Source organism: Xenopus tropicalis, chromosome 3 (assembly GCF_000004195.4).
Source record: "Xenopus tropicalis strain Nigerian chromosome 3, UCB_Xtro_10.0, whole genome shotgun sequence".
NCBI classification, from domain to species: Eukaryota; Metazoa; Chordata; class Amphibia; order Anura; family Pipidae; genus Xenopus; species Xenopus tropicalis.
Window position 1 is genome coordinate 46408879 of NC_030679.2, and position 14719 is coordinate 46423597.

Below are 14719 nucleotides of genomic sequence, written 5' to 3' on the forward strand. Positions count from 1 at the left end.
TGCACAATTGCATTCTTAAGTGGTGACCATTCCAATATACTTACAGTAAATACAGACTGGATAGGGGCCGATAGTGAACAATCTCTGATGTATATAAAATGATGAACAATGGTTGCCTAATAATTCCCATGTGTTAGACAGCAGAAACAAAACTGATATAGACCCAATGGTGATTATTTAGCTCAAACTAGGTCATCTGACCTCACTTGATTGATGTCAGTTTCAGTCAGTTTAGATGTTTTTCAACAATGCAGTTTTGAGTGTTCTTACAAAACCTTGGTCTTATAGAGCATCACTTAATATGCTTAAAGAAGAACTAAACGGTCACTACAGCCTCCTCGGCCACACTTGAACCCTATGCCCCGAGGGGTAAACATGGAGAAGTGTAGCAGGTTTGGCCTATCCTATCACTAAACAGGATACAATGGGGAGGTGAAACTGTGAAGGGGGCTCAAAGAAGTCCAAGTTACCCTCCACTGTAAAGGCTAATAGTAGTAAACAAATACATGCACTTACTTCCCTAATAATGCTAATTTGCGTAATGGGGCATGGTCTGGGCAGATCAGGAGCATAACATGTATGGGGTTCCATTCTTCTTGTTGGCAAGACATACCACCTAGGGTGCCCAGGTGATTGGTGGGATACTAGTTGGGGCACTGCTAAAGTAGTTTGAGGCTCCATAATTATTGATGGGATCCCTGGGCCTGTGTATGGCTGCCTTTAGGTTGGTGTCTTGTCTTTGGATAGCTTACATTTTCTCGATATTTTACTTCTTCATTTTATAGAAAAGGACAAAAGGGAAACAAAGTAAATCCAAACACAAAAGTATAAAAAGAAACATCTGTTTAATTGTTGCTAACACAAGGCTTTTTGTACAGGCGGAATGCACATGGAAATACTACACATCACAGTTTAGCTCATTGGCAACTTTTTGCCTCACCCCAAAACTAGGCTGTCTTTAAAGGTCCCATGACCTCCAAGGATGCTACAATTAATGTATATGTCCTGTCATATATTCCAAAAAGGGATTGACCCATTGTTAGAACCAAATATGGTACAGTAAAAGCTATTGTTAGGGGAAATCTTAGGTTTGTGGCACACTAGGGGTTTTCTCTGCATGTGTTCGGAAAAACAGCCAAGTCACTGTCTTCTACTACGTTCTGTGGGTGCACTCACAGGCATGACCTTTCTAGGCACAAAAATGCTTACTTTTATGTTTCCACAAAGGAATCCACCATGGGTGTGTGCAGACAGGACAATGCTGTACCTGTCAGTGCTTACCCAACACGGAGCGGAATGCAGTGGATTGGCCTTTTTCTCCACTTGGGCAGGAATGCCTAGTGTGCCTCAAGCTTCAGTCTAGATAACAGTGCAGCTCAGAGGATATTAGATGGGCACACAGTTCCAACAACAATCATTGCCTTTTCAGTTTTAAAAAACTTCAACCCCCACAAGCTTCCCAGCTGCTTGTGTTGAACAGGTGGGTGCAGTTTAGCAGGCAGAGGCACCAGCGGCTTCCTGAGTAACAGCACCAGCATTCCTTTCTCATGCAGTCACCATTCTACCTCAATGAGACGCAAAACAAAAGGCTTCTCTCCAAAACGGGAATGTGTGCAAGCAATTTAGGGGAAAAAGGATAAAAAGTTGACCTAAGGGATCATGACAATTGAAGGGCCCACCAGTAAAGGTCAATGTGTGTGTGAATAATAACTACAGACAAATGATTACAAACAAATATGGGTTTGCAGCCTAAATTTTAACTGATGCCATGTTTGTAGTGGAAGAGGTTTTTCCATAATTTGGATCTCCCTACCTTAAAACTGCAGCCAAACATTTCAAAATAAACTCAATAGGATTGCTTTGCCACCAATATGAATTTATGCAGCTTACCTGTCACCAAGTACTGTTACACAGTTTTAATACTGCAAAGAAAAAAAGGAAATTAAATACAATTAGAAGTATTTAAATAAAGTGGATTTTATGGGAATTAGCTTTCCCGTAATTCAGAGATTTCTGGATACTTGGTTTTCCTTTTATAAATAGTGTAAACTTGTAATTCAGCATCCTTTTGCCCTTGACCTGCTGCGCACCCCCCACAACCTACCTGGCTCCATTCTATTACCCACCTTCACATACAAGCCGGTATTACACCCAATGAAAGGCAACAACCCTAAATTCAAAACTTCTGCTCCTTGCTGTTGGCTGCTTTCCATCTACATAAGCTTGTGGCGCCATGATCACAATAGGCCCTGTGGCCTAAACTGGGTCATTTTCTGCTTCTTAATTGCAGCAAACAGCGGGCACTTAAAATAGCCCTTGGCATTAAATATGTTACCTCCATTCTTTCATAAGCTCTGAAGCAGTTAACATTTTGATTTAAAAGAAAGGAAATACTGAACTTCTGTGTAAAAGCAAACCAAAAAGAAAATGTTGATGACCCTACTAACTCTGACATCATGCAATGATAAAAATCTGTAAGGAGAACCATCCATCCATCTATCGCTGAATCCAAAACTTTGGGCAGCCCTAGCCAAATTAAATGTTTAGTTAATTCTGTAAGTAAAAATTAGTAGTAAATAACTACTGTTGAAAATGTTAAACTGTGAGAAACACTGCTTTTTGCAAGGTCCTTGACCCCAATCATCTCATTATAACTTAAAACTACATTAACAGGCATTAGAAATTGACAACTGCTGTCGGTTGCAGAACTTAAAACAGTTCAGCGTAAAAATTAAACTTGGTAAAATAGATAGACTGCGCAAAATAAAAAATATTTTTGATAAAGTTAGGGCAAAAATATAATCTATAAGGGCTGTAGTGAGCAGATGTCTAATGTAATGGCCAGAACACTACTTCCTCCTTTACAGCTCTCTAGGCTAACTTAACAGTTATGTCCCATGTGGCCCCCCCCTAAAGTCATTGAGTAAGAGGTAAGAGAGCTGAAAGCAGGAAGTAGTGTTATGGCCATTATGTTACACATCTGCCCGCTCCAGCCCTTATAGATATTTTTGGCTAACTATATTGCAAATATTTTTATTTTGTGCAGTCTATCCATTTTACCCAGTTTAATTTTTACACTGAACTGTTCCTTTAAAGGAGAAGGTCTAATCACTTGGAGGTGCCAAAATGTTAGGCACCCCCAAGTAATTGTATTTACTTACCTGATACAACCGACTAGTGCTCCTCTTAGCACAAAGCCGCACCAGCCCAGGGTACACTTGTAATACTGGCCTTGACTGATATTTTACTGGCTAGGTCAGTGAAATACCGTCTGGGAGGCAACTCTACCTATAGGGACCATCTATCGTGTAAGAAGACAAACTATTAACATCAAAACTTATCCTCTGTGTCAGGGAAAAAAACAAAACAAAAACAATGTAATCAAAACAGATATTAAGCATTTTAAAATTGTTTATGGAAAACTAAAATACACACATTTAAAAATAATTCAGGAAAATTATAACTTAAAACTACATTAGAAATTAGACAAAACAAAATTAACAGTTTCTTCACAAACTGAACAGTAAAAATGTAAAATAAAGAGAGGAAAACACAAACCATTCAAATGACTAACATTTTGAATTATGTATAGCCATATTTTGGACTTGTAGCGCCACCTACTGGACAGTCATCAAAAGAATGGCTTAAAGTCATCTTTTAACAAGGCAAATTCCTCTTCTAGTAGGTTCTCTAAAGCAGCATAAACGGAACCAGTACAGAACTGTGCATATAAACAGCCACTTAGGCTACTGCATTCTCAAAATAAATACTCTTCTTCGTTTCACTTCAAAGCAAATACAAAGGCTGGGAATTCTTATATCTTTCACAAGCGAAATTCAAATAATGTGGTGTGATTGTCTGCATTGCAGGCAGGCCAAGATTTATTTACCTGTATGCTATCAATCCATTAGTAGAGGGTAGGGAGAGGCAGTACCTGGAATGGTTACTAATATATAGTTGTATAAAATACACATATGCAAACCGCATGTACAGAGCCTGCACTCTACCCTCAAGCCAAGGCAGGATTAACAACCATATGGAAAAATACACTTCAAAATAAACTACTACCTTCACCCACAATCTAGTCTGGATGTTACAAAATGTCCTGTTTTGAGTGAATTGGATTCTTGTTCTAGACATGCGTAGCAGTAGGACAAGAGCAAAAGGAGGACAAAGCCAAAACAACCCTTTCTTTCCATTCTCCATGACTTGCTACCATGCCCTGGTTCTGACATACAATGGCTGAAGTAACTTTAGATTACACTAAAAGTCTTTATTAAAATAAGTATATCCATCAGGACCCATCATATCTTCACGGACATATGGCTGACTGTGTGGAGGAGGGTAAGGAGGTGGCATTAACCCCCCCATGGGTGGCAATCCACCAAACGATGAAGGGCCTTTAGGTGTTGGACCTCCAGATGCAGAAAAACCTCTAGCCGACGGTCCCCCTGATGACAATGCCCCTCCTGTTGATGGAGGGCCTGCAAGGGCTGAAGGGCCTCCAGCTGCTGGGGGACCTTCCTTGGACAATGGTGTCATGGACATTAATCTATTAAAAGATAAATGTTTTGTGGGTTAGTTCTGCTGTATGCTTACCCATATTAAGCAGTGTTTTAAAATAAAATTGAAAATTGGGATGTCAAAAAAGAAAACGTTATCAAATATCAACAATTATCCAAGATAATTCTTTAAATTATATCTATGAAAGTTCAGATGTAGACCTGAACCATTGTGCTTGATTGATTTAAAGGGGAAAAAGTGCTCCCTTCTTACACCACCATATGGTAGGCCCGTGCTACTTAGATAAATGCAGTTGACAAACAAGAATTAAAGAATAAGGAGAAATTAAATCACTGGTGGAGCCACCAACCTTGTTTAGCACTAACCAATGAACCAAAATGCTAACCTTTAGTCTTTTCTATCTATCTGCCACCTTTTATTTTTCCCAAATGTCTTTCCTAGAGAGGCCTTGGTATTGAACCTGATTAAAACAAAAAAGACGGCAGTGGGCTCACCAGCCAAGTACCACAGACCATTGTATTTTTTTGTTTTGTTTTAGACAAGGCATACTGGCGTGGAGTAGAAAGTAGCATTTTGGCTCACTGGAAAATGCTTGGAACAACCTCTGACATTATATAACCTTGCCTTTCCTTAAAATAGTCCAACCAAATGTAGTAATTTTTATAGAGCTCTATAATATCATGTTTGCTTCAAGCAGGTGGTATACTGAGATAAGGCATAATTGTACAATCAATGAACTTGAAATAACCTGCAGCAAAAAAGTGCTAAAAATTATATGATGGCTGTTTAAAATTTCTGTAAAAAATTACATAAATTACACTTGATTTACATGACAAAATGGTACTCAGCAACTCCACCTATCTTTCTGTTTTTAGCTATTTTGCTTAAATTAAGGCTCAGATAGTGGTTACCTTGCTAATTTTAATGAGGTGCAATAGGTGTAACAATTGGCCACTTTACCTTCAGGAGAGGATACTAAGAAATTTAACAAGAAAAATTAAATAAAGAAAACACACAAATAAACACTTACTGGTTCTTGTGTTTCGCTCCACTAACATGGGCTTGGTACTGCTCTATTGAATTCAGCACAATGTTACACGTGTCACATGAAAAACCTTTCCCAGCTGAAAATTATAAAAGAAAAATGTTAAATCATGTATGTCAATACATTGTTTGGGATGGGGTCATGTTAGATATCACAGTCTCACTGAAAAGAATAAGTTCTGGACTATGCAGAAGGCCTGGACTATACAGAGTATGGCCACATGTAGGCCTCTGCGTCTAACTGCACTGAGAGGCATAGGGCCAGCCCGAGTGCAGCTACACAGATTGGAGATCGGCCGAAAAATGTGAAAGTGTGCATTTTCAATCACTGCCAACCTTCGCTCCGTATAGCTGCACTCAGGCCAACGCTGTGTCTGTCAGTGCAGCTACATGGAGCTGGAGATAAGAGCAAATCCCCTTCTCTCCTCCTACCGACACATAGGGGCACATTTATTAAAGTACGATTGGGCCCGAATGGGACGCACATCAGAAATTATCGTGGTTAGTCCGAATTTTTGTCAATTGTACTTGGAAACATCCGAAATTCGGACTTTGATAAATGCGCCCCTTAAAGTGCCCCTGCCCTAAAGAGCAAAGCCAGAACTAGCATTCTGTATGAAATATTTTCCTGGACATTATTTTATATAATTTTGAATCCTGCATCTACCTAGCTGTTCTACTCAAGACCTATTTTGCCATAATATGGAAAGCAGGCATACAAAACGTTTATTCTTCTCAAACATATTAACAGATAATAGGGTTGATTTACTAAAGTGCGATAAGCGGTATCACATGCTTTTTTGCGTTAAAATAGACGCAAAAAACCCCACACAATTTGCTAAAGTATTATTGCATGCGTCAAGTCGCATATCGCGTGTGTTAAATAGCACGCAACCAAATGCGATAATTCTCGCACAAAAATAATACTAACACATGATACACAAACACTTAGACGCGCTAAATATCGCATTAGTCTGTGCGAAATTTAACACCTACTTGGGCCAGGCGGTAATTATAGAAAAGTACAGTTCATGAGCTTTTGGCAACACAATATGGACTTTGCAGTGATGCAGCCTCCAGTTTGCAGGGAAATGGTCATTTGCAAAAAAAAGTAGTTTTTTTATGAACGTAATGGTGTATATGGCTAATATGGCGTGCACACAATAAGTAGCGCACGTGCGTTAATTAGCGCGCGCAACAAGTAGCGCACTGTGTTAATTAGCGTGCGTTGCATCAAATACCGCACGAAAATATTCTTTGCGACTTAAATAACGCAAACAGCATCGCGTCTAAATTAACACAAATATCCTTTTAGTGAATCGTGCGTTAAGGCACGAAAAATAAGATGTGATAACATTTTTAATGCATGCTATAAATAGCGCTCGTTTCATTGCACCTTAGTGAATCAGCCCTAATTTGTTTTTAAAAAAAAGGAGGTTTACAAAAATAGTATTAAAAGGCCAGTAACATGGAAAAGTCAAAACAGAGTTCTAGATTAACATCTATTAGTCATTCAATTACATGAATTACTGAAATGGGTTCTACTACTGATTTCCAATAAACAAATGGTGTTGTGGTAAATAAACTGCAAGTAAAGAATCTGACTCCTTCAGTTTGACATCCCTAGCACTAATTTCACTATAGTGGTTAACAGCAGCATACCTAAAAAGGACCAAGGATTTTTAGCCAAAATGCTACTGTATTTTGCCAAAAATGTCTTATTAAAAGGAGAAGGAAAGTCATTTTGGCATTTTACTGCCAATAGATTTGCCACATTAGTGCCACCTAGAATATATTTATTCTGCAGAAACCATCACCATACCCGAGTAAACAGCTTTAGAAGCTTTCTCCATTTGCTTAAGATAGCAGCTGCCATTTTAAGAAGCTTACTGCCTGCAGCTCTAGCAGTTATAGCTGAGATCACACATTCCTAAGGGAGGGAGTTCTTAGCGTTCTAGTGGGAGGGCAGGAGAGAGGAGAGAACTGCACAGACTCTGGCCTCGGGAATTAAGGATGTTTCTGAGAGAGGAAGTCAGACACTGGAACATCATGTTTACAAAAAAAAAAAAAAAAAAAGAAATCCTGTGTTTCTTTTGATAGAGGACTCAGTGCAGCATTACTGTATTTATGGCTGTATTTACATAGACCTTTCTGATAAAGCTTACTTAGTTTTTACCTTTCCTTCTTTAAACTGAATGGACGCAAATTTGCATCCATAAAAAAAAGGCGAAGGAAATCTGTCAACCTCCTAATGTATATTTACTCGAAATACAAAAAAGGCCGAGATCATTGGCCTGGATTTTAGTACCTGATACACATTAGCCATGAGCTTAAATTTTTAGATTAGAATCTATAGACTGCCTGGGGTCTCTTGACTTGTTCACTAACTCTCTTTCCCCTAATAAACTTTTCTTCTTACGTTTTTTTTCCCTCTCTCATTTATACCTTTTCCATCTCCCTACCCACACTTTTGGGCTTATTTATTAATCTTCAAGTTTGAGCATTTGAGTTTGTTTTCTAAAATGAATAAACTCGCATATGGAATGCTTGCTTATTTATTAATAAGGAAAACTCATTCTAATTAAAAACTCGAATATCAAAAATGTTTGCAAACATGGCTTGACATGGCCTAGGACAACTCCCATTGACTTTTATATAAACATCAATACTAATTTCCAGTTAATGCAACAAAACAACACTTTACCTGATCCTGAGCCTGGTAAAGGAGAGTTTACATTTATAGCGATTGGAGCTTGTGCTGGAGTATGCCCAGAGCTGGTATATATAGTCATAAGTTGTGTTTTGGTCTCCTGCTTCTTATGTTTCTTTCCCGCATAATGCTGTTCTGCCATTAGGGGGTTATTAAATGTGGCGTGGCAGAGCTTACAGAACTTTGTAGGGTCCGACTGATCCATCCTATTATCGATTTTTGTTGCTATAGTTGGTGTGCGTGTTACCACAAGTTTTTTTGCTTGGTGGAGCATGCCTAAAAGAAAACATTAAAAGTTTTTGTAAACAATTGTAGGAATAAATAGATAAATTAAAGGTATCATGTCCTACAAAAATGAACGTATGTATTCAATATCCACATATTTCATACAGCAGCATTACGTTTTGGGAAAGAATGTAGCAACTCCGAATCCGAAGGGATTTCCAGGCAGATTTGCTCCAAGTTGTTCAGGTTAGTTGGATGACTTTTGTGCACATTGTATAAACAGGGATACATTTCAGCTGGAGAAAGATCAGGACTTTTACTGAAACTTTTATCTTTTGATTTTCTTGGACCTGCTCCAGTTACCCTTTTTTAAGCTTCTATTATCATCATCCATTCTTACTTCTAGACAACCATTGCACTAAGCCTTAAAAAACAAATGAAATACTATACCTTCTGTTACACCTCCTTGTTCCCTCAGCCTTAAATTTTTGATGTGTGTTTTTCCGCTATAATGGGATTCAGCAACAACCGGGGAAGAGAATGTCATGTTGCAAATGGGACAGCACTTGCTTCTGTCGTCTCCATCGCTGCTCTCCTGCATACATACATTTTAAGTTGATTTAAATTTTAATACTATATACCTTTGTAAAGCCATTTCTTTAGCCATTATCTGTTGAATACTGAATTCTTAAAATTCAGTTTGTTTCAGCACTTGGTTATGCTGGAACAAATGAAGTCTGACTGCAGATCCAACCATATAAGTGTGTATGGAGCCCCCAGAAAAAACATTTATATGGCCCTTGCACAGAAATCAGGGTGACCAAGAACCAGTTTCAGGTCACTGACGGGAGATGGAAAGGGTGCACTCTATCCAAGTGGTCAGTTGGACCTAACGGGTAATTACTTACATAAGCGCAATTTGAAAATCCATGTATGTATCGATCAAACACTAATACTCCGGTAATTACATTATTATGCATTAGTGGAAGCCTATACATTATAAATGTAATGCTTAGTCTGCATTTAGGATTTTTAAGCTACAATTGTAAAAATATTAATTTACTAAACATGCTAACGAACTCAAAATTAGCATAAGAGGATAAGCACACTTCAAGAACTATATCTACCCGTGTAGATCTCTATACACTTTCCAAGCCATCACTGCAGTGTTTAAATGTCTGTATAATTTTTTAATTATAAAATTTACATAATTTTTTCCTGTTGTCACACTTTTCCAGTTTCTGTAAGCGTTTTGATTTCCTGTTCTAGTGATGTGAGCTTATTGTCTGCATGGGGTGCTAGACAACGTGACCCTGCGCCACCCTGCTAACACAATTGGCTGGATGCCTATCCACCGCTATTGGAACTGACAAGGCACTGGTGGCAAAACTTACAGCAGGTGCAGCTTTAAACTTTTTTGCGGAAACAAGTTCCTCCCCTTGGTGTATCGACATATATCGGCGCACTTTATTTGCATGTTTCCTACTCTAGGAAAAAAGAAAAGAAAAAAGATCATACATGTCCTTTAAATGTGGCATCAACTAGAAAACATTTCTTAGCCTATAAACCACACAATAATAATTTCACACCGCGTGTTGCTGGACATGGCAGTATGGCACTGATGAAAGAAGAAACCAGAAATATAAAATCTACAGCCATGGCAGTCAGATACCGTACTTTATAACCAGTGCTGCAGATTTTATGATGGACGGCAGGTTAGCAGTTAATGTGGAACTTTTATTTCTATGGACATGGAACCAAACTGTAGTGGATGTTATACTTTTAGGCAAATACTTGAATTTGAATGGTTTGTTAGTTATATAAAGATATATAAACATTCATTTTTAAAATGCTCTCCTAATAACCATGACAAAAAATATACTAGCCTGCAACACCATTCCTTAAAGTAGTTAAATACCTGGTAGTGTGCAAGCTTCTGAGATTCTGAAATTAGCACTGCACTGCAAACTTTACACTGGGTGTCTGAAAAAATATGACTGTTTTCCCGGATCAAAGCATCAACTGAAAAAAGAAAAAGATTTAGATATTCTGATTTATTCTAATTAAATAGCATACATAAAATACATGCAAGGAGAGAATTCAGTTTGTTTTTTTATTAAACATACGCAATAAACTTTAGACACAGCAACCATAGAATTTTCATTGCTGCTATTCTGTTGAGTCCCTTCCTATCACTAATTGTGCAAGAGAATGACCTCCCTCACATAAGTACCTAAAGCAGACATACATTAAAAAAAAAAATACAATCAATTTCTATCCCAGTGACATGACAATATAATTTAAAGTTTATTTCTTTGCTATGTATATTCTGGTGATGAAACACAGCTGCTCAACACATTTGATTTTGCTAGGCCATCTTTCAATTGCAAGTGGCACTTTCTATTTATTCCTATCAGATTTTTATAAGTGTATTTAACAAATATGGAATTGTTACTTTCACCCACTGATAAATACTCTTCTAAAAATCCCAAATAAATAGAAAATGAGTGAATTTATCTATGGTGACCACTAGTTTTATATTTTGATAAAAATCTGCACCACATTATTTTTAAACTGCCCAGAAAAAAGCTTAATAAATTAAGTTGTGCTAAAAAAAAAACAAAAAACTTTTATGAATTCTACTTTTATTTAGATACAAACAAAGCTTAAGATGAAGAAAGCAGTCAGCAAATGAAGCTTAGCGCAGGAACACAAATCATTTTACCCTTTTATTGGCATTCCCAGTCTACAATATCTTATTGCTTATCTGCCTACTGTTTTAAAGTAAATATACAACTGTATTCAAAATAAGTATGCTGAACATTATTTCTTTAATTATATTTAGCAAAAGTTAAATGTTTTTATTCCTAAAACATAAAAGTGAAATTAAAAGTACTTTCCATTTTAACTTCTTTGGTCCTTTAAAACAAAAGTGGGAGCAAAAGGATATGAACATCTAGCCACAGTTAAATACATATATATATAAAAATCACCTATTCATCAGCAAACCTGAGATACAGGCAAAACTTTGGAAAGAGGGGTTCCTTTATATCAGGGATCCCCAACCTTTCTTACTCATAAGCCACAGTCAAATGTAAAAAGACTTGGGGAGCAACACAAGCATCATATAAAAGTTCATGGAGGTGCCACATAAGACTGGCTATTAGGCAGCCTCTATGCACACTATCAGCTTACAGGGGGCTTTATTTGGTAGTACATCTTGTTTTTAGTCAACCAGAACTTGCCAGCAAGCCGAGAATTAAAACAAAAACACCTGGTTTGGGGGCACTGAGATCAACATCCAAGAGGTTGGTGATGTTGCTCACGAGCCACTGGTTGGGGATCACTGCTTTATACTAAGTCACATCTATTTAAGAAAACTCTCCAGGTTATTCTAAATTAAGGTAATGAAGAGATGACACAAAATTGCTATTGAATCTATCATGTTCCCATTAACTATCTCCACTTTTTTTGGGTTTGGCCGAACCCCTGAACCGAATCCTAATTAGCATATGGGGTAAAAATCCCCCACAACCATTTAACCCTTTCCGGATGCTAATTAGCATATGCTAATTTGGATTTGGTTTGGCCGGGGACTGCAGATTTAGCCAAAACCAAATCCTTCAAAAAAAAAAAAAAACAAAAAACAAAACAAAAAACCCTGGATTCCCTAAATTCCCTACAAGCCACTCTACAGTATAAACAGGTATGGCACCCATTACCCAGAATGCTTGGGACCTAGGGTTTTCCGAATAAGGGGTCTTTCCGTAATTCGGATCTCCTACCTTAAGTCTACTAAAAAAAAATATTTAAACAGTATTTAAACCCAATAGGATGGGTTTGCCTCCAAAAAGGATTAATTATACCTTAGTTGGGATCAAGTACAAGGTACTGTTTTATTATTACAGAAAAAAGGAAATCATTTTTAAAAATTCGAATTATTTGCATAAAATGGAGTCTACGGGAGATAGCCTTTCCGTAATTTGGAACTATCTGGATAATGGGTTTCCGGATAAGGGGTCCGATACCTGTACTACAAAAATGTTAAGCTGGAATTATTCACCAAACACAACCCCACTAGCTCTTTAGTGTGACAGTTTAAATGTAATACCCAATCAGTCTGTCAGCGTGAAAATAATGTCTGTGTCTTCCCTGGGTGATCATCAGGCAACCAATCAGTACCAACAGCCAGCATGTCCAGAGGTCTTCAGGCTTTCTGGGCTCAAGTCTTGCATTTCTGGCCGAAAAGCTGGACAGCAGCACCTCCACCCTCCAGTTCAATTTTACAGGTACAGGTATGGGACCCATTGTCCAAAGTGCTCGAGACCTGGCGTTTTCTGGATAAGAGGTCTTTCTGTAATTTGGATCTCCTATCTCAAGTCTACTAAAACAAAATTATTTAAACAGTATTTACACCCAATAGGATTGTTTTGGCTCTGTTCCCAATGGGTTTCCGGATAAGGGGTCCGATACCTGTACATCAAAGCACAGCATGTTTAACCTTCTACAGTAAGGGCTCTGGCACACAGGGAGATTAGTTGCCGCGTCAAATCTCCCTTGTCACGGGTGACTAATCTCCCCGAACTACCATCCCACCAGCGAAAATGTAAGTCACCGGTGGGATGGCACATGCAGCGCAGGCGATTTCGGCAAATCGCCTGCGTAGGTTCACTGGTGGGATGGTACTTTGGTACCAGTGTGCCAGAGCCCTAAGCCCAGGGTTTTGGAACCCTTACCTCTCCCAATGCCCCGGAGTGTGCACCCCAGTTATTTCACCAGAAAAACATTACACACACACAGCCACTATAAAGCAATGCACCATGAGCGTTTTTACAACATGATTCATCATCCAGCACTTTCATTGTCACATTTACCATGCTATGCCCATAGTGTTTGCAAAGAATTTTTCAACTAACAAAAAAAATAGTAATGTAAAAAAGATAAAAGCAGGGGACAAATAGTATATAAAATCCTGCAGAATGTGTGCAAAAGACAGAACTTTGCCCATTAATTGGCTGACGTGGCGTAATGTGTTTGTGCGCACTGTGAATCATATTATCCCTTAGTAATTAAAATGGCAATTTTCTTTTTAGTATTATCCAATGGCACAAACAACTAAAAACACACATTTTTACAAAAATGGTTTATTTAAATGAAACAGGGTTTTACATATGCATTGTTTTATACAATGTATTTTTATAGAAACCTGCATTGGGTGGGGGGTATAGTTTTCCTTAAATTATCAGCTGTCTTTTGCCTTTTTCCTGCCGTCAGATGGAGGGGGGTCACCGACCATCGCTGCCAAAAAACTGGTGCTCAGTGAAGCTACAATTTTGTTATTGTTTATTACTTGTCTTTCTCTTTAGGCCCCTACTTAATTAATCTTTTAGTGTCTCATTCAAATCACTGCCTGACTGACTGGTAAAATTTACCCAAATACCTGCTGAAATTCCATACTGAAGAGGTGTGGCAGAAATATGGATTAAAGTTGCCCCAACATTTTGGATGGGGAAAAAATAATAATAATCAGAAATAACCTGGGGAATGAGTAAACAGATTGACCCTGCGAGCAGGAAACATGGCAACTTTTTCCAGCAAGACGTAAAGCATATTTCTCCCCAGAAGTATATTAGAGAGCGTTGTGTTCTCAGACAACACTTTTGATAATGGAAAGAGCAACCCTTTGAAAATCAGAGAAGCGATCACCTTGGCTGCGTTCAAGCGATACAACTCATGCACAAAGTTGCGTGTTTTGGTCAATTTAGGGCGAGATTCAAACCATCAGATGTTATAAAGGAAATCTTTGTATCAGAGCAAAAACCCAAGGGCAACCTTTGCTTGTACGTCCCATAACTAAGCAGTCGCCAGGCCCACTGCCCCCAGACGCACACCCACTACACGCGTTCTATTCAGGTTTCCTGCTCCTCACTCAATCCCCTGAGCACAGCAGTAACTTTATATTTGTGCTGACCTGCTTCCTTTCCCACTGGCAACTCCACAGTATCACCGTCACCGAACTCGTCTGCCATATTCTTCCCAAGAAGAAGCCGGCACCGTGAGAAACTCACAAGAGCACACACACCGCGACACAGCGCCTGGCAACTGCGGCCAGAGCGGGTACGTGCAACTCTCGCGAAACGCGGGACTGCATGGGTTCTACGGCGAACTCTCGCGAGATTGCAAGGCGCTCGGTTCCTTATTCAAAACTAACGAAAC

General features: G+C 38.6%; 1 protein-coding gene across 1 annotated transcript; it reads right to left on the reverse strand.

Moving 5' to 3' along the window:
- Window positions 1-3393: 3393 nt before the first annotated feature.
- Window positions 3394-14678, reverse strand: znf346 (zinc finger protein 346). The gene is made up of 7 exons (XM_002936950.3): window positions 14475-14678; window positions 10422-10525; window positions 9898-9990; window positions 8954-9098; window positions 8273-8554; window positions 5555-5648; window positions 3394-4552 (listed from the first exon to the last, which is right to left on the reverse strand). The coding sequence occupies exons 1-7, from the start codon at window positions 14530-14532 to the stop codon at window positions 4264-4266; spliced, it is 1065 nt and encodes a 354-aa protein (XP_002936996.3). The 5' UTR covers window positions 14533-14678; the 3' UTR covers window positions 3394-4263.
- Window positions 14679-14719: the final 41 nt, after the last annotated feature.

Coding starts and splice junctions, on each gene's coding strand:
- znf346 (XM_002936950.3), bottom strand. CDS start 14,532: ATGGCAGACGAGTTCGGTGACGGTGATACTGTGGAGTTGCCAGTGGGA. Junction 9,991..10,421: donor AGAAGCTTGCACACTACCAG/GTATTTAACTAC, acceptor CTTTTTTCCTAG/AGTAGGAAACATGCAAATAA. Junction 9,099..9,897: donor AGTTTAAAGCTGCACCTGCT/GTAAGTTTTGCC, acceptor GTATGTATGCAG/GAGAGCAGCGATGGAGACGA.